This window comes from Zalophus californianus, chromosome 2 (genome assembly GCF_009762305.2).
Source record: "Zalophus californianus isolate mZalCal1 chromosome 2, mZalCal1.pri.v2, whole genome shotgun sequence".
In the NCBI taxonomy this organism is placed as follows: domain Eukaryota; kingdom Metazoa; phylum Chordata; class Mammalia; order Carnivora; family Otariidae; genus Zalophus; species Zalophus californianus.
In genome coordinates this window covers 142,336,213-142,358,734 of record NC_045596.1, presented here as the reverse complement: position 1 = coordinate 142,358,734, position 22,522 = coordinate 142,336,213, and the positions used below count along the sequence as shown (strand labels likewise).

At 35.7% G+C, this 22,522-nt stretch overlaps 1 protein-coding gene across 1 annotated transcript in view; it reads right to left on the bottom strand.

Annotated features, from left to right (window-relative positions):
• ANXA10 (annexin A10) overlaps positions 1–22,522 on the bottom strand; it is a 94,556-nt gene that overhangs the window by 7,801 nt on the left and 64,233 nt on the right. Inside the window, exons 4-9 of the mRNA XM_027599798.2 lie at positions 19,163–19,276; positions 17,414–17,504; positions 16,310–16,389; positions 1,928–1,981; positions 1,738–1,831; positions 946–1,041 (exon numbers count right to left, since the gene is read on the bottom strand). Of these exons, the coding sequence (XP_027455599.1) occupies positions 946–1,041; positions 1,738–1,831; positions 1,928–1,981; positions 16,310–16,389; positions 17,414–17,504; positions 19,163–19,276 (529 nt within the window). The remainder of the gene's footprint in view (positions 1–945; positions 1,042–1,737; positions 1,832–1,927; positions 1,982–16,309; positions 16,390–17,413; positions 17,505–19,162; positions 19,277–22,522) is intronic.

Below are 22,522 nucleotides of genomic sequence, written 5' to 3'. Positions count from 1 at the left end.
TCATAGAACCCACCAAAGCTTTTTAATGGAACCCTTGCTTAAAACTCCTTTACAAACTAAGCTATAAAAATTCTGTTCCCTATAATGATGTAATGTATGGTGATTAACATAACAATAAAAAATTTAAAAAATGCACAGCAATCAAAAAAAAAAATTCTGTTCCCTACTATCTCCAATGCCCATGTATGTTTGTGCCATTCTAGGAATGGAAAAGCATAATGTACATTTATCCAACAAATATAAGTGATTGCTTGATGTGTGTTCTCTCTGGGGATATTTCACAAAGACCCTTCATTTGTAGTTCCTACAATGTATGCTGTCAAGTCATAGCACAGCACAAGGTACAGCATGGGTAGTTTAATAGTAGTCATTATGGATGGCTACCACTGTTTTCCTCTCTGTGGGAAGATATCTTTCCTTAGGAAAGAGATGGAGGTATGTCTTTCTCACAGTAGCCTGCAGAAATCACTACTGAGTAACAACTTGGTAAATTTTTATGGTAGAACTTACCCCTAAAGGCAAAATATTAAAGATGATGAAAAAAAAAAAAAAAACTCTTCCTCTTGGAGAAAAGGGAGCCATATTTCTAGCTTTTATCTGCTCTTTAACAAGGGAATGGAAATCAGTACATATAAAATGAATTTAAAGGTATGAGATCCCAGTTACCTGAGAGAATATCTGAGAATTCAGTTTCAGAGTATGAAAGTTGAACCAGCTATTAGAGAAGGGTATTTGTTCATTAAAGTTATCAAGTTGCCAGTTTAGTGCATTGTATAAGGAGTTAATGTACTTTCCTCTATAGAGTTAACATCCTTACTAAATAATTAAATTCAGGGGAAAGTGACTCAATGAAGAGCAAAGTCATGCATCTTTAATTCAATCAAGCTAATCGGCATTTATTGTGGAATGAAAGGTCTGCTGTACACCGAGTAAATTATTACTTACCAATTGCAACTAGCAACTCTTGGAAGTATCCATCATAGCATTCATTAATGGCATCTACTATGTCTTGCCCAGAAATATTTTGAAATTCCTGGAAAACTTCAACAAATTGATATAATTCAAAGGAGATTTTGTACATATTATAAATTTAAAATATAAATATTACAAATTTAAAATATAAATATTGATTAGATTGCTACAAATAGTGAAAGTAAATAAAGTATAGGGGTACAGGTTGAGTTGGGGTAGGCTGTCTTTTACAATTTTTTATAGCGTTTTACTTATGTAGAAAAAACAAAACAATTTTTTTAACTAAAAGAAACAGAAAAGTATAGAGGTCAAACAATGTGCAAACTAATATGAGTGCACCTCTGAGACAAATATGGCAGCTTCACATAAATCATGACATTAATAATAATCTCCTTGACTTGTAATGGACTAGTTAAACCATGTTTACTATATTCTTTTCAAGAAAACATATAATATGCCTAATAGAAAATAGCTGATTTATTTGAGTAAGTTCTCCATCAGAAACAGAGATGATTTTAAAAGATTCAGTATTTAAAGTTTATGTAATTCAGTTTTTGGAAAAAATAAAATTATAAGAAAATTTTATTCCTTAGTAATGTCATTAGATAAGACATGTCTGTATAAATGTAATTCAAAATAAGTACCTTTGTGATGACTAGTTTTCCTCTATATGTAATATTTACCTTTTTCTCCCTTCCAATTAACTACCTGCTTCCTATTATACTATCAGTTAAGTAGCTGAAAAGAAACCTGATTAATAATTACCCAGCCACAGTTGTTGATAACTTTTGTTGCACAGGATCATTTGCAGCATGGTTTTGTGTTCCCCTGTCTTCTGCTGACAGGCTTCCCACAGGACCTGAAACATCATACCGCTAGGAAGTAGCCCCATAACCACCCCAGACCATTTTAACAAAGGGTTTTCATAGTCACTTTGAGATCTGGTTCTTGTTACCATTGCATCCTGAGCAGCCAGAGCAGGGTCTGTATATCCTTCCTCTCTGGTTCCCTGTAAAATAAGCACAGGTTTTCCTTTGTAAATTTTCTTAATTAACAACCCATATAGGATTATTGGGACAAAAATCTTTGAACCCCCAAATACATTGGTAATTCCTAAGAAAATTCTATCATTATTTGGAGTTTACATTTGTTGAATACTATATGAAACATAGGTCCTTTTTAAAAATGTGGGTTTTATCTTTTCTTTGCACCAGTGGTCATCTTTCAAAGACGTTGAAATGTTTTTCACTCTTCTGTGCAGTTTCTTCTTCCCATCAAACTGAGCATCCAAGGCCTGGCAGTGGGTAATACAGATGGATTTAACATTTTAGAGTGAAAATGCAGAGAGAAAGAATGAGTTAATATTCAGTCTCTGACTTGTCAAATAGGATACATGCAACAATAAAATAATAATGAAATCCAGATTTTGTGGAGTAAGAATATTTTACAAATCTGTATCATGCCCACCACTCCCAACCATTTATCATATAAAGAACAGACATGGCCAAGTTGATCAGAGATGTCCATTGCAAACAGGATGGAAGGAGGGTTAGCCAGTGCAGGAGCTTCTGGTCTCCAAGGATTATGACTATAAGGGGTGGAGGGAAGAGTTAGGAGACATGTGATCAGACAGTTCATTTAATGTTTCCCTTGGGTTGAGATCTGGAGGGAATGCTTTTTTCTCTTCTCTTTTCTTCTTTCTCTTCTCTTCCCTTCCCTTCCCTTCCCTTCTCCTCTCCTCTCCCCTTCCTTTTTGTTTTCTTTCTTTCTTTCTTTCTTTCTTTCTTTCTTTCTTTCTTTCTTTCTTTCTTTCTTTCTTTCTTTCTTTCTTTCTTTCTTTCTTTCTTTTCTTTCTTCCTTTCTTTCTTTCTTCTTTCCTCTCTCTTTCTTTCTCTCTCTCCCTCTCTCTCTTTCTTTCTTCTTTCTTTCCTATGCTGAGAGAACACTGAGAATACAGTGGTTTCTGCTCCCATCATCATTTTGGACTTGGAAATAGCCACATCACAAGGAACTCAGTGATATAGCAAGATCAGGCTGAGGAAAGTCCTAAACACAACTCTTTTGAATTGACCTCAATCCCTAAGTAGCATTAATGCGTCCCAAATTTCTTATCTGCTCCTGATGGAGGAACTTGCATGCTAGCTGAGAACCTGGCTGGGGAGCTTGAAAGATGGAGTCGTTTATGACCATGGCAGGGAGAGACTGTTCCAGTAGCCAAGAGCTATAAAGTAGACCACATTGGTAGACTGTGTGGGACCTAGAACTTAGGGGATTCTTCAGCTCTGGTGAGAGTAAAGATGAGGCTAAACCATCATAGAAGGTTACTCGGCTCTGACCAAATTGAGACAGAAAAAGGATCATAAGTTAACAAGCTCCGTGGTTTGGAAGCTGATACTAAGAAATGCTCATACCCTGGACATCTATATTTCATCAGCTGCATGTCCAGAGTTGTTCAGAACTACCATTCCATAGTCAAGATGAGCAAGGATGCAGAAAATATCTTCATGATCTGAGGCACCATCACTCTCATAAAGATATCTCCTAAACCACACACAAATGCCTCTCCACCAACAGGGCCAGAAATCTGAGAGTTGAGTATTTAACTCAATAACTGTGTAAATGATACTGAACATGTACTCACATTGACTATTCAAAGTACTGTATGGATTAAATTTGTTTATTAAATTAAATATTAGGCTTTTTTCCTTGCTAACCCAAAGCTGGAAGCATATGAGAAAGATCAATTTATTCATAGGGAAATAAATAAACTACATACTTTTGTGAGTAAATCTGTAGCTCTGGAAAATTTAATATGTTTTAATTATAACTTAGAAGTTGTGTATCACTTAGAGGTGTCCCCCTAAGGAAAAGTTGATACAAACTTTTTTTCAAGACACTGTATACATTTTTATTGAACCTTTTAGTTTAAAACATGAGGTAAAAGGAAAGCCAGTTCTCCTTAACCAATATTTTACACAAATGTAGTAAAATATTTCAAATTTTAGGGAATTATAATGGATTACATATCTTAAAAGTTGGGGATTGATTAAACAACATCCAACTTCTTGAATTTTCCTGTTGACTCTTCCTTTACAACAGTAACCAGTTCTAATTAGTTACATAAGTTTCTTCAAGGCCATGTTTTATTGTCGCTGGTGTCTTTATGTCTGAAGCATTGCTATTTCAATCAATAGCCATAATTCCACTTCAGAAATGGTTTTGCTTTGGTGGAATTTTGACATCAGGCTGTCATTTATTTCCATAGGCCCACTTTCGTTCCATCTCTAGTTGAGCCTTTTCTCTTTTACTCATAGTCAAGAGTGCTTCATCCCATCCTCTGATGACTTTGCCTATTCCAACCTTAAAACTTAAAGGCGTGGCATTTTTCTTCTCCTTTGAACTCTTTTGAATATTAGTATCAAAAACATTAGTATGGTAATTCATAGTCTTCATCTTATTTGACCTATATCAGTAGGGTTTGATGCAATTGCTCACTCTCTCCTCCTTGTTATGCCTTCATCACTGGGCTTCCAGGATCCTGCACTCTCATTTTCCTTCTTTGTACTTCCCTGGTTACTCATTCTCAATCTTATGTATTGGTCCCACCTTTTACTTTTCAATCTCTTAATACTGGAAAGTTGTAGTACTCAGTTTTTAGTACTGCTCTTGTCTGCATGTACAATCCTTTCCTTGTTAATCTTTACTGTTCATGTGGCTTTACATTCCATCTATGTTGTAATGATACCCAATTTTACATCACTAGCTTAGATCTACCATCTGAATGTCAGATGCATATATTCCAATTGCCAACCAAACATCTTCACTTGGATTTCTAATATACATATTAGACACAACACATTCAAAATCTATCTCCTGATCTCCCTCCAACTTAAAAAACCTCTTATATCCATAACTCTCCACATTTCAGTTTATGATAACTCCACTGTTCCTACTGCTCAGACTAAAAAACTGAGTAACATTTTATTTCTTTTTTTTTACTTTATATCCTACATCCAGTTCCTCAGGAAATAATATAGACATTACCTTCAAAACACATGCAGAATCTGGGCACCTTTCATCACCACCAGAGATTTCCTATGGGTCCAAATTAATATTGTATCTTGACATTTTTTTTTTTTTTTGCTGATATAGCATCCTTACAGGCTTGTTTCTATCCTGTCTCCCTACTTTTTCCTCAACATTGCATCTAGTGTGAATATTTTTTTTATTTAAATGAGTTGTCTCTGTGTGTATGTCTTTTCTCAAAGTAGACCAATAGTTTTAAAGACCAATGATGTTGAACATCTTTTCACATACTGTCATCCATTTATCTTTGGTGAAAGTATGTTCAAATATCTTTTTTCTTGTTGTTAGAGTCTTTGATTTGTTATTGAGTTTGGTTTTCTTAATGAACAGGTTTATTCAGGTATAATTGCCATGCAACAAACTGTACATATTAAAAAAAAAGATCATATCATTCCTTTTCTCAAAATCCAGTAATGATTCTCCTTTCTCCATTTCATTCAGAACAGAAGCAAAAGTCCTTACAAGGCACAGATTTGAACTTTCTGACATTACTCACCACTACTATAGAACATTTTCTTGGCTTGCTCAGATGGCACCACTTGGCCTTCTTGCTATTCTTCACAACTGTCAGCCACTCCCTTGCCTTAGAACTTTCCCTTAACTTTCCCTTTGCCTGGAATGCCCTATCATTACCATTTATTTGCTGACACATTCTTTCCAAATGTTTGCTCATATCTTATCTTCTCAATGAGATTTCCCTGACCAATCTATGTAATATTGCAATCTACCTACTGTGCCCAGTCCAACAATTTCTATCCCCATTATCCTGCTCTGGCCATATCTTTCACTGCCTTCTAACATTCTATATAATGTACCTGTTCATTAGATTTCTCTTGAATTGTTCCTATTCCCCCATTAGATTTTAAGCTTCTTAAACACTGATGAGGTCCTTGTCTCTTTTGTTCATTGACAATTCCCTATTGCCTAGAATCATGCTTGGCACATTGCAGGCACTTGACAAATACTAATTGAATCAATACTAAATGAATGTAGGAAAGCTAAAGAAATGACTTTTAGATAGTGGAATTCAAAGATCAGTTGTATTACTCCAGCATTGTAATATAACTTGAAGTCTAGAATTATGATACGTCCACTTTTGTTTTTCTTTTTCAAGAGTGCTTTCACTATTTGGGGTCCTTTGTGGTTCCATACAGATTTTAAGATTGTTTGTTCTAGTTCTATGAAAAAAATGCTGTTGGTATTTTGATAGGGATTGCATTAAATCTGTAGATTGCTTTGGGTAGTATAGATATTTTAACAATATTTGCAATCCATAAGCATGGACTGTCTTTCCATTTCTTTGTATTGTCTTTAATTTCTTTCATCAATGTTTTATATTTTTCAGAGTATAGGTCTTTCACTTCCTTGGTTAAGTTTATTCCTAGGTATCTCATTATTTTTTGTGCAATTGTGAATGTCATTGTTTTCTTAATTTCTCTTTCTGCTGCTTCATTATTAGTGTAATAGAAATGCAACAGATTTCTGTAGATCAAAGGAACAGAATAGAAAGCCCAGAAATAAATCCACAATTATATGGTCAATTAAACTTCAACAAAGCAGGAAAGAATATCCAATGGGAAAAAGACAATCTCTTCAACAAATGGTATTGGGAAAACTGGACAGCTGCATGTGAAAGAATGAAACTGGACCACTTTCTTGCACCATATACAAAAATAAACCCAATGAATTAAGGACATAAATGTGAGACATGAAACCATAAACATTCCAGAAGAGAGCACTGGCAGTAATTTCTCTGATATTGGCCATAACAACATCCTTCCAGATATGTCTCCTGAGGCAAGGGAAACAAAGGAAAAAATAAAGTATTGGGACTACGTCAAAATAAAATGCTTCTGCACACCAAAGGAAACAACCAAACTAAACTAAAAGACAACCTACTGAATGGGAGAAGATATTTCCAAATGACATGTCCAATAAAGGGTTAGTATCCAAGACGTGGTAAAGAACTTATACAACCCAACACCAAAAAACCCAAGTAATCTAATTAAAAAATGGGCAGAAGACCTGAACAGACACTTCTCCCAAGAAGACATCCACATGACCAATAGATGCATGAAAAGATGCTCAACATCACTCATCATCAAGGAAATGCAAATCAAAACCATAATTAGATATCACCACACACCTGTCAGAATGGCTAAAATAAAAACCCCAATAAACAAGTGTTGACACAGATGTGGAGAAAAAGGAACCCTGATGCACTGTTGGTAGGAATGCCAACTGGTGCAGCCACTGTTTAATAGTATAGTGGTTCCTCAAGAAATTAAAAATAAGCTACCCTACAATCCATTAATCACACTACTGGGTATTTAGCTAAAGAATATGAAAACACTGATTTGGAGGGATATATGCACTCCTATGTTTATTGCAGCATTATTTACAACAGCCAAACTATGGAAGCAGTCAAAGTATCCATCAGTGGATGAATGGATAAAGAAGATGTGGTGTATATACACAATGGAATATTACTCAGGCATAAAAAAGAATGAGATCTTACTGTTTGCAATGACATGAATGGAGCTAGAGAGTATAATGCCAGACAGAGAAAGACAAATACCACATGATTTCATTCACACATGGAATTTAAGAAACAAAACAAATGAACAAAGACAAAAAAAGGGACAAATAAAAAAAACAGACTCTTAACTGTAGAGAACCAATGGATGGTTACCAGAGGAGATGTGGGGGTGGGGGATGGGTGAAATAGGTGAAGGGGATTAAGAGTACACTTATTTTTTTTATTATTATGTTCAGTTAGCCAATAAGGAATACACTTATCTTGAGGAGTACTGAGTCAATATATGAAATTGTTGAATCACTATATTGAGAGCTAAAACTAATATAACACCATATGTTAACTACACTGGAATTAAAATAAATAATAAAAAAATTAGTTAATAGATGTAGGAAAATTTTACGGATCATTGAAATTTTGAGTGATTTCCAATTAAACTACATAGCTAAGTAAACACCTACCCTTACAAAGTTTGTGAGAAATATTTAAGAATTTTCTGCAGTTCTCTGTATCTGAAATATTTTTTGAAACAAAAGTTTTGACATTGAACTTGAAATGGTGCTTGTCTGTTCATTTCTTTGTGCAGTTACTTACCAAAAGTGCTTTAAGCAGACTGGTGGATTAAAAAATGTGAATAAGTAAATTGTGATTTAGCTTTTTCCACCGAGGGAGAATCAAGCTGGTTTGTCATGTAAAAAACCTAAGAGAACAGCATGGTGTGTGTAACTGATGTAAATGCTAGAGAAATAGCATAAATTAGTACAGGATTTGGGTTGGGGCAAAATAAAACTGTGGAAAGAAGAAATTAAGGGGATGAAAATCTAGCTGAAAATATTTGAAATAGGTAAGTTGACTACAGATGATCACTAAAATCTGATGGCAATAACATCCCCAGAAATCTCACTCTACAAGTTTGAGAAACCATTGTAAGGAAAATCCTAACAGCTAAAATGAAGAGTAAGCATCCAGTTGGGTCATTTCCTCTCCTTCTGTGAAAACATTTATCATCTCCAGTGTGATTTGCACACACCGATTAATTGGTCTCCAAGTGATTAATTTTTTATTATTTGACAGATAATTAGATCTAGTGTAAATCTAGTTAATAAAAGCATGCATGAAGTGTTGTAAGCACGTTTAATGATTGGCATTAGTTTTCAAGAAGAAGGTGTTCTGGCTGAGTTGTTTCCTTATTAGAAATATCCTTTTTGGAAAATACTTTAAAGATTAAGTAAAGAATCTCTCCCAGAAAATATGACAATAATTTTCAACACTTTCCATTTCATGAATATCTTAAGGCTCCTATGCTCCAATTCCCTTAATCTCTATTAATTCACAAAAGAGGTGTGCCTGATTTTTATGAAGTTAAAAAGATGAAAGCCACAGACAGTCTTTACTTTGATTCTGAAAATCAAATAAAATGCAGAGGGAAGCAGTGGATGTAATTACAGTAATTGAAGAATTTTAGAATATTTGTATTGGGAAGGAATTGAGAGACTAATGGGTTCATATTCCTTAATTTACAAAGTAAATCTCCCTAATCTGAATCTCAAGAAGGTAAAATAATAAAGATAAGGACATACAATTGACTTATAATATGGTTAAGAGGAAAAGATACGTAGATATATACCTTGTTTTACACAGAGAATATCTATCTATCATCTATGTATTTATATATATATATATAGAGAGAGAGAGAGAGAGAGAGAAAGGGAAAGACAGAGACAGACAGAAATAGAGAGAGAAAGAGAGAGAGATTGAGAGAGAGAATAATGATCCCAACTTTAGGGTAGAAGAGACTTGTTTACACTAAAGTAGCCCTCAGTTATCTGGTTGGAACTCATCAGTCTAAATTGCACAAACTTTAGGAAGGAATTCCATTTCCTTTTTGTAAAATGTCTAGACAGATTCTCTCTCAAGTGGTGTATACCACAGATAGTGGTCAGGGGAAGTGATAAACTTTTTCAGTTCCCTAAATTCACTTTTTATCTTTTCCCAACCTTCTAGATTTACTAATCCAAATGTTAAATCAGAGGCTCAAAACTGAAGAGCCGCTAATGTAGAAGTTGGGAGTCAATGGGAAATCTTCAAAATATTAAAAAAAATCTAAAAGAAATTATACATTTAATTATATATATCATTATTTATACATAAGCATTATGAATTACCGTGAGACTTCTGATCTTCAAAAAGACTATTAAAGGAGATTATACTAAGATACCTCTTTTTACTTCCATTTTCTATTGTAATTTAAGTATTTTCTATGAAATGCATATTATTTTATACTTGTAGAGTGTGTTTTACATTTTAAGAGAAATGTACTGTGGGCGCCTGGGTGGCTCAATCGTTAAGTGTCTGCCTTTGGCTCAGGTCATGATCCCAGGGTCCTGGGATCGAGCCCTGCATCGGGCTCCCTGCTCAGCGGGAAGCCTGCTTCTCCCTCTCCCACTCCCCCTGCTTGTGTTCCCTCTCTCTCTGTGTCTCTCTCTATCAAATAAATAAAATCTTAAAAGAAAAAAAAGAGAAATGTACTGTGAAACCTTACAAGTATTTAATCTTTAAGTAAACCTTATTAATTTTCCTTGGCTTCTTATAAAATCTAGGTTTCTGTTCACCCTCATTTTTGATATTCTCTATTGGAAGGAAAAGTTTACTACATTGAAAAGCTATTTCTAAGTTAAACACACAAACACAATTTAATGTTCCAACCCTAGAAATTGAAATTAATAAATAATACTTTATACTATAAAGTCATAACCCAAATTAGATAAAACCCCATGATGACATAAATTAATGCATTGTTTTAAAATATGTATATCTATATAGATAATATTACTTTATATACAAATGCACACACATATAGACTTTATCAATAATAAAGCATTATTGTTTAATTTCACAGAAAAAGAACTACAATTATGAATAAGATTGATTGGCCTATTACATTGAGAAAACATTGTTCATTGATTATTTCCCCCATGACTTACTTTCCGTCATGCTTAATTTTTAGAACTCTGTGGTTTTTTTTTTTTCTGGAATATAAGAATCTTTGCTTTAAAAAAATCCACTGCAATCTTGATTCTGAGATGTCAGTACTTTTAAGTGGTTTATAGCTCAACCATTTAAGAGGCACAGAGATATTAAAAGGTTATTTGCATATTGGTCATTTGACATTTTACAAAATAGAAGTAGAACTGGAGTGGAGTCAAATGGGGTTAGAGATAAGAGAAATTAGATTTAAACAATGGGGTGATAGTGTACTTAGGCCTCTTTTCATATTGGCCCTCTCATTCAGTAGATGTGTAATGGTAATCCCTCTAAGTCTGGGTATCCTTGTCTCTACAAGGAGGAGATATAGCCTTTGGTTTCCTTGGAAAGCTGAGTCTGAGAGGAGATCAGCACATGTCTTATTTATTACGGAGTGGGCTTGGGAGAAACACGGAAGGGAGAGGAAGGAAGCAGGATTCTGGAGCAGAAGCTGGACTGTGATATAGCTTTAATGGAATGCAAGGTTATCCTAATAAAATACATTTTGTTTCCTATCAGAGAATGTATATTTTTCATCAATAAATTGAAATAAATTTCTATTTGGATATTAAGAAAATAGAAACTTGTTTGATACTAGGGTGCAACTCATGGATTTACAATGGGACCATTGGCTTTCCTTTAATTAGGGGCAATGCCTATGCCAATATGAATTTCTGACTGGGAAACTGTTGTTTTAATTTATATTTTGTAGCATCATTAGTTGAAAATTAAAAAAAATTATGACTTTTTTATTTTTATTTTATTTTTTTAAGGATTTTATTTACTTATTTGACAGAGAGAGATACAGCGAGAGAGGGAACATAAGCAGGGGGAGTGGGAGAGGGAGAAGCAGGCTCCCCGCTGAGCTGGGTGCCCAATGCGGGGCTCGATCCCAGGACCCTGGGATCATGACCTGAGCTGAAGGCATATGCATAATGACTGAGCCACCGAGGCACCCCCAAAATTATGACCTTTTTAAATTGAGAGAATTTTTTAAAAGTTTTTGTTTAAATTCCAGCTGGTTAATATACAGTATAATATTAGTTTCAGGTACACAACACAATGATTCAACACTTCCATAAGACATTGGGTGCTCATCACAAGGACTCTGGGACCATGACCCAAGCTGAAGGAAGACACTTAACCGAGTGAGCCCTCCAGGAGTTCCTGAAAATTTTTAATTTAATTGAAAGTCAGTGGATTTGCTTAGTACTATATCACCTTTTTCAAGTGAACAATTTGAAGAAATCCAATCAGTCCAAATTACCAATCTCTCCTTAATCTGGTGTAGTTAATAATTGGCTTCCTCAACAATGTTTTCCTTAGGGAATTTTTATTCCTAATTCAAAACTGAGAATAGCTTGGGAACACATACCCATGCTGCATAAAAAGGATAAAAAAGAAGTAAAATCCATGTTGTCTGGTAATGAATGGAGAGTTAGTGCTCCAATCTAATATATTTATTAATTCTTGAATTCAATCATACAAAATATGTGTGAAGTACAACATGACTTTTTTTTTAAAGATTTTATTTATTTATTTGACAGAGACACAGCGAAAGAGGGAACACAAGCAGAGGGAGTGGGAGAGGGAGAAGCAGGCTTCCCGCGGAACAGGGAGCCCAATGTGGGGCTCGATCCCAGGACCCTGAGATCATGACCTGAGCCGAAGGCAGATGCTCAATGACTAAGCCACTCAGGTGCCCCAACATGAAGTTTTTAATCATAACAAATATATATTAAGGGAAACCATACCACCTGTGTTTGATTGGACATGTTAATCCACCCCAAATGAAGAAGACAGCAAAATAACATAAGAAAAGAAGGAAAATGAAGTAGTAATTCACTGCCATTGATATCTTAGAAGAAAAATTCATTAATAATAGTCATGCTCTCACTTTAACTATTTTTGTATACAGACTAGTTTTAGACAAGGTAGAAATAATTCTTAATTTTTATCTTTCTTGTGTACAGTAATATAATATTTTAACTTCAGAAAAGTTTAAAAAAACTTTGTTTTTTTTAAAAAACTAAGCTTTATAGAATTAAAAAAATAGAAATCTCTGTAAGGTAAATATTTGAATTTGTAATTTCGGGACAAATCAGCATATGGCTTTGGGTGTGTTTTCCTGAATAGCTGGGGAATATTCTGTATTTTTTTTCCTATATTGAATGCTTCCTTGTTTCCTTGTTATTCTTTATTCACTCAGACTTTTTAAAGAATTTGTTCTTTGCAGCATTTATTTCAAAAAAATCTGACCTGCTTTCCATGTATCATACACAGACCCTTGTTCTAAGACTATAAAGTTGAATAGGACATAGTTCTCACGATTGGGAAACTGAAGCTACTGGGATAGGTGGGTATGTAAACACATCCCACATTATACGGTAAGATAGACTAAAAATACATAAGACAGGCTCGGAGGAGAGCAATTCCTATGGAGCAGAAGGAGGCTTTGAAGAGTAGGGTCGGTCAGAGGCTTGATGGGAACTGATTACTCCCATGCTAGCTTTCATACTAGCATTTTTGAAATTTGCTTGTTGGAACAACTCAGCAATCAATCAATCAAGTACAGGTAAATGTTGGACTGATTTTTTTTTTTTTACACATACATAGTTTATCAAGGCTGAACACAAAACAGAAGGAATAAAAGATTAAAATGGAGTTGGGTTTTTGTTCATCTCATATGAATTAAGTATCCATGATAGGATTAGTTATATAGAAATTTAAAATATAGCTAATATATTCAGATTAAAATTGTATACTATATACATAGTATATAGTATGATGAACATTATCATTCTACAGGTAAGATTAGAAGTAGGGCCAAGAAACTTTCACACAGTCATCTTTTAAAGATAATTAAAAATGGTGACGCAATAAGGATATGTCAAAAAACCTAAAGCATGAATAAAAATGCAAAGACATTTACCCTTTAAAGTACTTTTAAGAAATAATGCAGGACATTTTATTTGTTTCTTTTTTACTACATTGCTATCCCTTGGGACATTCTCTATTTTGTGCCCCAAATAGTCATCCTCATAGATTTCCTGTTTATTGCCATAAATGTCTTCATTCTTCCATCTTCTGTTGCTCACTGGCCTGTTTTGGTTGCAGCTTTTTAAGTCTCATTTTCACATTGATAGCTGATCTCCAAACTTGTTTCATCTTCTTTGAGGACAAACAACTGGATATATTTTACAGCTACCTTTGATATTAAGGGGAGTTATCTGATGGAGGTCTAGCCAATGAAATGTGAGCAAAAGTGATAGACATCACAGCTAGGCCCATAAAAATTCCCGGGAACAATCCTCCAGTGTCTTTCTGCTTTTGTAGATTGAGGACAGGCATGATGAAATTAGAGGGAAGGTGGAAAGATAGATTAGCCACTAGATGGAAAGAGACTGAGTCTCTGAATCACTTCTTGGAGGAGTGCTGTATTCTGATCAGTAGCACCTGTTCTGGTCTCCATGTGAGCTTGAGAAATGGCATTTACTTTATGCTAGTGGCCATGTATTACCAGAAAGAGATGAGGTCAGTAAATAACTGGCTGGTTTGCAAGCAGAAATAAAAGAGAATAGAGAGAAAGTCCAGGTGTTTGGTGTCTCTAACAGTTCAAAGGGGAAACCACTGACTCCAAGCATTCTTGAAGAAGATTTGAAAAGCAAACACCTTTTAAGACTCACCCCTGCAGCAAGTATCTGACTAAATTTATTATCTGAGAGGACTTTCAAGGCACTGGCTTTAAGTCGTGAAAAACAAGAAATATGGTCAGGGAGAGTGAAAGGATGCACGGAAATATGTCTAGGAGAGAAGTTTGGGTATGGCTAAGTGGTATACAGTATTCCCTGGAAGCAATTACATTAGAATTCTTCTAAGTTTCTTAGATATTTACATTTCCAAGGACATCATTAATCCAGATTAAAGAAAAGTGGGCTACTCAAGCTGCAAACAAACTGCTAGATCTCTAAATTTGCCAAAATCGAGCTGTGAAAGAGATACAACCCTCACAGAGGATATACTACACAGTACCACTTCAGATAAACCAGAAGAGGATAAAGGACAAGGAAGAATATCTAGAGTTTGGCAATAGTGGCCATAGAAATGTTTAGGTTAAAAAAAAAATCTAGCGACTCATAGAGGCAATTGGTATAGGAGTGGCTCAGGGAAAAGGAAGAAAGAACATTCCATGTTCTATCCCATGGTTTCATCTGGTGATTCGGACTCTCCCCCTGAACATGTGGGGCCCTGGGTTTCCCAGGTCCTCTGGCAGCATTCTCACCCTAGTCTCCTCCTTCTTGGTCTTTTGCTCTCTTTCTAGGTATTGCTCTTCCACCTTTATTCCCTAAAAGGGCTACCATTTATTCTTTTTTCTTTAAAGGCAATGAAGTCTTTTCTTAATTTTACATCCCCATGTATAAAATTCTATCTACTTAATGTTTCTTACTGAAATTTTGTGCTAACTAACCAACTACTTGGTTATGTTCTTGACATAAAGAGAAAAGTTTGGGGGATTTTTTAAAAATTTTATTTATTTATTTGTCAGGGAGAGAGAGAGAAAGAATACACAAGCGGGGGGGAAGAGCAGGCCGAGGGAGAAGAAGGCTCCCCGCTGAGCAGGGAGCCCGATGCTGGACTCGATCCCAGGACCCTGGGATCATCACCTGAGCTGAAGGCCGACACTTAACCAATAGATCCACCCAAGCATCCCAAGTTTGGGGGATTTAGAAGTGCTTCTTTCATTACACACACACACACACACACACACACACACACACACACACACACAGATACTCGTACAACATAAACCAAACCAAAATACTGGTTAAGACATTTTTCCCATGAACTTTTAGATTTTCTTTCTGTTTTTTAAATTTTATTTTATTATGTTATGTTAATCACCATACATTACATCATTACTTTTTGATGTAATGTTCCATGATTGATTGTTTGCTGTGAATTGTGCAAGACTGATGAATCACAGACCTGTACCTCTGAAACAAATAATACATTATATGTTAAAAAAAAGATAGTAGATTTTATTTTTTGATAGTAAAGAACTGCACATTGATTCTCTTTACATTCCTGAATGCCTTTGCTGAATTGGATGACAGGCATATTTAAGAATATGCATAAAACAAAGGCTAATTATATCTAAAAATATTATTACAATGCTAGTATGTGGGATGTTTTCAAGAAATACTAATTGAATGAAATAATTATGTACCATCTTGTCAGTGCAGAAAAACAAAATAACTGTCAAATTTTAATTTTAATTTGAAGTAGTGTTCTTCTGTGGTAATGTATGGTACCACAGAATCTTCAGAGGCAGTGCTGAGGATCATATGCTGGCACTTGGGAGTCTATAGGATTCAATTCAAATTCTGGATTTCTCATTATTAGCTCTTTAGACAGAGAGCTAGAACCTAATATAATTATTTATGTGTGTGTCTCTAATCATAATCGTCTTATATATAGATTTTTTAGAATAGAAATGGTATATTATTCATATTCATTTGTTTCTATAGCCAAGCCAAGTTTCTATTATAGTGCTTTGAATTTAGCTGGTATTCAGTAAATATTATTATACAGAATTTACTTTTAAACTGGAGTTTTCTGTTCTAGTTTTTGAAAATGAAACATATATATTTTTTACTAGTGCAGAATGGCGTGAGTTTTTGAATTTCATACCTGGACCAGGTTCATGAGCGTATCTCTGAAGTGTCCTGAGGTCTCTGAGTAAATGTCTTCTTGAAGGTTGCTGCTATATTCTAGGAAAGAACTTCCATGTTAAAGGTATGATTTATAATAGAACCACATATCAACATACTTTGAGTAAGTTAATATTATTTCCTCAGTTGTGAGGGGAAAATACAGGAAATACAATCAATCTGTTGACATTTCTTTGTCTTTTACTGCTTTCTACTCAGATGAAGTCAATTTCCTAGAGTCCACCAAAGAAATGTGGACACCTAACAGTAACATAGGCACAAGTCTGTTTTCTTAAAAAGCCATTATCTTTATTCCAAAATTGAAAAATAACACGAGAGTCATAGCACATTCTCTAATTCTCAAAATTCAGAATTCTGCATTCTATTTCCATAGACTGCTACGCAGCTCAGCACTTTTCCCAAGTGCTTTGTTTCCTTTAATATTTTAAATGAAGGTTCTTACTTCATTCCCTTTGGGAAATTCCCCCTTGTTCTTGCTCAAATGCAGCAGAGGTAACTGTCTAGAATAGTTTCTTGACATTCAGTGAGAGGTAATACATGATGTGATGAAGCTTAAGGCATTAAACTTTTTTGAAAATGAAAATAGTTAACTTTTCTACTTTTAAAATGTGTAAAAATCTGATTTTGAGATAGATCACAGTGATTATAAGATTTATGTAAAGTGAAGTAGTTAACTGTATATGTCGAATTTGCTAAGCAGTTATTGTTCTTTGCTCTATTTTGTCTAGATACCTGGTTTCTCCTGGGTAAGAAATAAAAGGGCCCCTAAGCATGGTGCTGGGCACTTGCCTGAATTAATGTAAACACTCACCTCATAGAAACTTGCAATTATTTTCCTGGAAACTTTGCTTAACTTGATTGTCCAGAGAATCGGTTCAGTTTTGATAACCTAATCATCAATTTTACTTAGTGAGTTAATTGGTCTTGAGTGAGTGATATTTCAAATATAAGGGTGTCTTAGAAAATTTTTAAAAACACATAAGCTGGAATATTTTGTGTGCTATTTGAAAAATATAAAGCTTATATGTGTGTAAAATATATGTACATATGTATATTTCCTTACGCAAACAGTAGGTTTCTCGCATCTGGAAAATTTCTCCATTTGTTCTTGAAGCTAAAATATCAATGAGGCAATTTTCTTCAGTGCCTGCTCCCTGTAATACAGAGAAAGGGAGAAATATAAAGGCATTTGTATTGGGAATAATAGTGCATCTAATGTATAATAAGGATTTACAACATTCCTGGTATTCTGAGAGGCGGCAGAGGAGAAAGAAAGCGTGTTTGGGATAAAGATAGGCCCAATTCAGTTCTGGCTCTGCTATTTACTAGCTACTTGACCCTGGGAGGATACTATTTTCTGAAACCCTGTTCCTTCATTTAGAATAAAACAACATGGGCATTTCTAAATAATGTGGAAAAAGATGTTTGAACAAGGCTCATGACACTGATTTTTTTTTTTGCTACTAGGATATCAGTCTTTGGAAAGCTGAAATTAGAACCAGGGTCTCCTAGTTTCCTAAAGATGTTTCAGGGCTTGATCCCTGCCTCTCCCTAAATGTGGATTTTTGTACCATCTGTCTAAGCATTGGACTGGGTACTTTCTACGTTCTCTTACAGCTATATGCATCTATTTTTCTGTGCTAGTGATAATAAAGACAACACATCTTCCAGAAAGTTTCATAAATCCTTACCATTCCATGTGATACTGATAAAATATAAGTTTATCTAAACAGTAACCTGAGACTTCCTTCTTATAGTTTGTAGTCACATCATTTTGCAAGAGGTAAGAATTGCCATATGCAATTTATAAAAAAGCGATTGGTTGAAATGCATATGAATTTTATACAATGTCTATTCTCATCTGCAAATATGATGGCCAAAATCCAGGTTCCCTTAATTTATTCCCCTTTCCTCTTTCCTGTCACATTGTTCACAGATTGAGTAATCTGGTCATTGGCAGGCATGGTATTGGAATGATTACAACAGTTCTGCAGGTGTTTAATATCAGTATTTGGAAAGATGTAAAAAGCCTTTTGTACCCCATCCGTAACCAACAAAGTCTCTAACAAATCTGTAGTCAATTTATTTCATGGAAATGACTTTCCTGTAAGGACATTATTTTTAATTTTTCAGAAGTAAAATTTTTATATATTTGAGCAATGGTTTTTGTAAAGGACTTTTAGGGTCACAAAAATAAAGACATCATCTATATTTTGTCTGACTCAGTATCCCATTTTTACTTAGTGAGTCCAATTTTTACAAATAATTTAAAGAGGGTCACATGACTTAGAACATTTTTGTTTAATTTATGAATACATACTAGGGAGAGACGAACATGAACAACACTGGAAGCTTATTTAGTTTTTTCTTTTGGTAGTTTGGCATAGAGCTGGGTCAGTGGATCTGAGTTTGTACAGCAAAAGAACAGGCTGATCCCAGCTACTAGGGTGTAGAAGCCCCTCTTCTTAACAGGGTCACTTATCCTGAGCACAACATTTTCGTTGTTTTATTTTTGCTCAGATATTCCCTCCCCAACCCCTGATCACATACAGCAACATCACAGGGCAGTTTCCCCTCTACTGAAATATTGCCTTGTACTTATTACAGATATGACAGAGAGAGACACAGCAAGAGAGGGAACACAAGCAGAGGGAGTGAGAGAGGGAGAAGCAGGCCTCCTGCTGAGCAGGGAGCCCGATGTAGGGCTCGATCCCAGGACCCTGGGATCATGACCTGAGCTGAAGGCAGATGCTTAACGACTGAGCCACCCAGGCGCCCCTATTACAGGTATATTTTTGTGTCAGACCACTACCTTCATGGCATGCCACAGTTCGTGAGCATCGTAAGATGGCGGTGGGTACATGAGGCCAACCATGATGTCTTTGAAGTGATCTGAAAGCTTCTCCTTCAGGTCACCAATTAGGTCCTATGGATGGAAAAGTAAATACTTTTATTACATTAGTTACCAATTTTACAAGAGAAATGAGATAATTACAGAAAGTCATCTACTAGGACTTCCTTTTCTATGTTCATTTCATGTAGTAAAAAGCCTGGTTTTGATGCACATATATGCACACACATGCACATACAAATATGCACATACATGGATAATAGGAACGATGGACTTGAGGGTTTGGAAATGACTGATGTAATCACATCTATATAAAATGATCTTCTTTCCCCAATTCCAACACCAACTTCTCTGTTGATCTCATTATGAAAATAAGTAAATATTGAAACCTGAAAACATTGTGGTTGGGAGTTCTTAGTTTTCTTGTGTGGAATTAATGAAACATTAGACCTTAAATAAAATATGCATTTTATTTTATCATTGCTGCAGTGTCTTTTAGCAGGAGTTTCTGGTTATCCTATTGCCAAAAAGCTTGTGTAAATGAATTGAGTAATCTAAGAGCTTTCATCAAATAGCCACATTAATACATATATTTTTTAAATAGTGAAAGTTAAACACTTAAGGAGAAAAACAAACATGCTGAATGTTTGTTCTTGGAATACATATTACAAAAGTATGAAATTGATCATTTTAATTTTGACTTTTATTTTATTAGTGTAGAATGGATATTTAAAAAAACATATGTTAGGGGTGCCTCAGTGGCTCAGTCAGTTATGCATCTGCCTTTGGCTCAGGTCATGATCTTGGGGTCCTGGGATGAAGCCTGGGTTGGATCCTCAAATCAGGCTCCCTACTCAGTGGGGGAGCTACTTCTCCCTCTCCCTGTACCCCTCTCCCTCTCCATCTGCCCCCTCCCTGCTCATGCTCTCTCTCTCAAATAAATAAAATCTTTAAAAAATATATGTTAGATGTATTTTTTGTTAAGGTTACAAAGATATCTGAAAGATGTTTAAAACTTAACATTTCCTGCTAAAATATATAGAGTATATTCAGTTTTACTTTAAAAATATGCAATATTTTAGTTCAGAGGTGATTCAATAATAGAATTCAAGTTAAAGATACCAATGAGGCATAATAAGCTCTATTGGAATAAAAAAAATGAAACAGTCATTATTTTTATTTTATTTACTATAATCTGACAACACCATTCCTGTATTTCTTTTTAGCAAATAAAAGCACTTATCCATAAGGTGGTAACTGGTAATACAGAGAATCTGTTGAATTTTTGCTAGGGTCAGTACAATTCATTTAATGAGCAATTAATACATGTCTAGAGTTGTGTCAGGTGCTTGGAGCATATACCAGCAGCATAAGATCCCCTCTTCCATAGAACTTATATTGTATTTAATTCCCTCCTTATGCACCATTGACTATTTCTAAATTCTTTACCAAATGGTTGTTAAAGTGATATGAGCCAGGCACTCTTCTAGGTACTGGGGCTATATCAATGAGTAAAACATATATATCATATATATACATATGAGCCTGTGAGACATATTCTTATGCATTCTCATGCAGGAGCATACAAATTTTTTTTGAATGAAAGATTGCAGTTATTCAATACTGTTTCATTTAATACTGTTTCCAAGACACAGTGGTAGGTGCTGGAGAAATGCAACAGAGTCTCTGTTTTCAAGGAGATTCACATTCCACAAACCCAGAGATAACAAGTAAAAATGTGAGTTAATACACTTTCTAAGGCTTTCAAATGTCATTTTTCACAGCATAAGATCCTAAAGTAGTAGTACAAAATGGTTAGAAGAATTCAGATAAAAGATCAGAATAGATTTATAGGATTAGGGAACCAGGTCATTTTTAGACCAGAGAGGACAAGTAACACTGTGACAGGAGATGAAGAAGCCATTTGTATGGTTAATTTTATGTGTCAGCCTGGTTGGGTCACAGTACCCAGATATCAGGTCATACATGATTCTAGATGTTTTTGTGAAGGTGTTTTGTAGATGAGATTAACATTTACATCAGTAGGCTTTGAATAAAGCATTATTCTCCAAAATATGGGTGGCCCTCAGCCAGTCAGTTAACAGCTTTAATAGAAAAGGCTAACCTCCCTTGAAGAAGAGAGAATTCTGCCAAGAGACCACCCTTGGAATTCAATTGACGCTCTTCCCTGAGACTCCAGCTTGCAGGCCTACCTATGGATTTCTGAGTTTGCCAGTCACCATGACCACATGAGCTAATTCCTGAAAATCTCTCTCTCTCTTTCTCTCTCTCTCTAGCTAGACAGAGATAGATCCTGTCACTCTCCTTGAACTGTTTTCCATTGCTCTTACAGGAAATTTTGAGCCCCTTATCATGCCCTGCTATAAGGTCTTACATGATTTGGAAAGGGAGAGAGCGAGTGAGGGAGAGGGATTGAGGGAGAGAGAGAGAGATTTTTTTTTTTTCCTTTTATTTGCTATGTAGGAGGAGTAGGTGTGGGTCTGGATGGCAGGGCAGGGCCAGGATGGGCTGGGATGTGCCAAGCGTCAGAGGTGGGTCAGAGGACGGTTGAACCAGGCCTGCGGCCTGCGCAGGTGAACAACTCTCCCCAGATGGAGCCCCAACTCGCGGGATCTCGGAGCTCCTCCACCCGAGACCAGCGCCGGCAGGGGATTCCTGTGATGAGAAACACCTGCGTGCTGCAGGTGCCAGAGACCCCCTTCCCAGGCTCGTCCGTAAGGAGTCTGGCTCACGCCACCTATCAAGCAGATGTGCACATATAGTCATATTATGTTGGTTCTGTTTCTCTGGAGAACCCTGACTAATCCACATTCGAAAAGGTAAGTCAGTAAAAGAGAAGTGCGCAGCTGGGGGTAGTCCTTGTGTCTCCGTATGTGTGTTTTCATATGCGGTGTGTCTAAGTCAATCTGAAGGGACTGAAAGATCCACTTGAGGAGGAGATGAGTATTAAATTAGACTTATAGCACAGAATTATGTGATGACTGGATCTTTGCTCCTGTGGGAACTCAGGAAGCAGGGCAGCTTTTGGTGACAAAGGAACTCTAAACCTGTGTTCCTTTAATTCACCAAATAATTATGCTTCTTAAAATGATGATTTTTTAAAAAGATTTATTTATTTGAGAGAGAGAGAACTCATGAGCAGGGGGAGGGGCGGAGGGAGAGGGAGAGGGAGAAGCAGGCTCCCCGTTGAGCAGAGAGCCCGATGTGGGGTTCCATCCCCTGAGGTCATGACCTAAGGTGAAGGCAGAGGCTAAACCGACTGAGCCATAGAGGTGCCCCAAAAGTGATGATTTTTTTCTG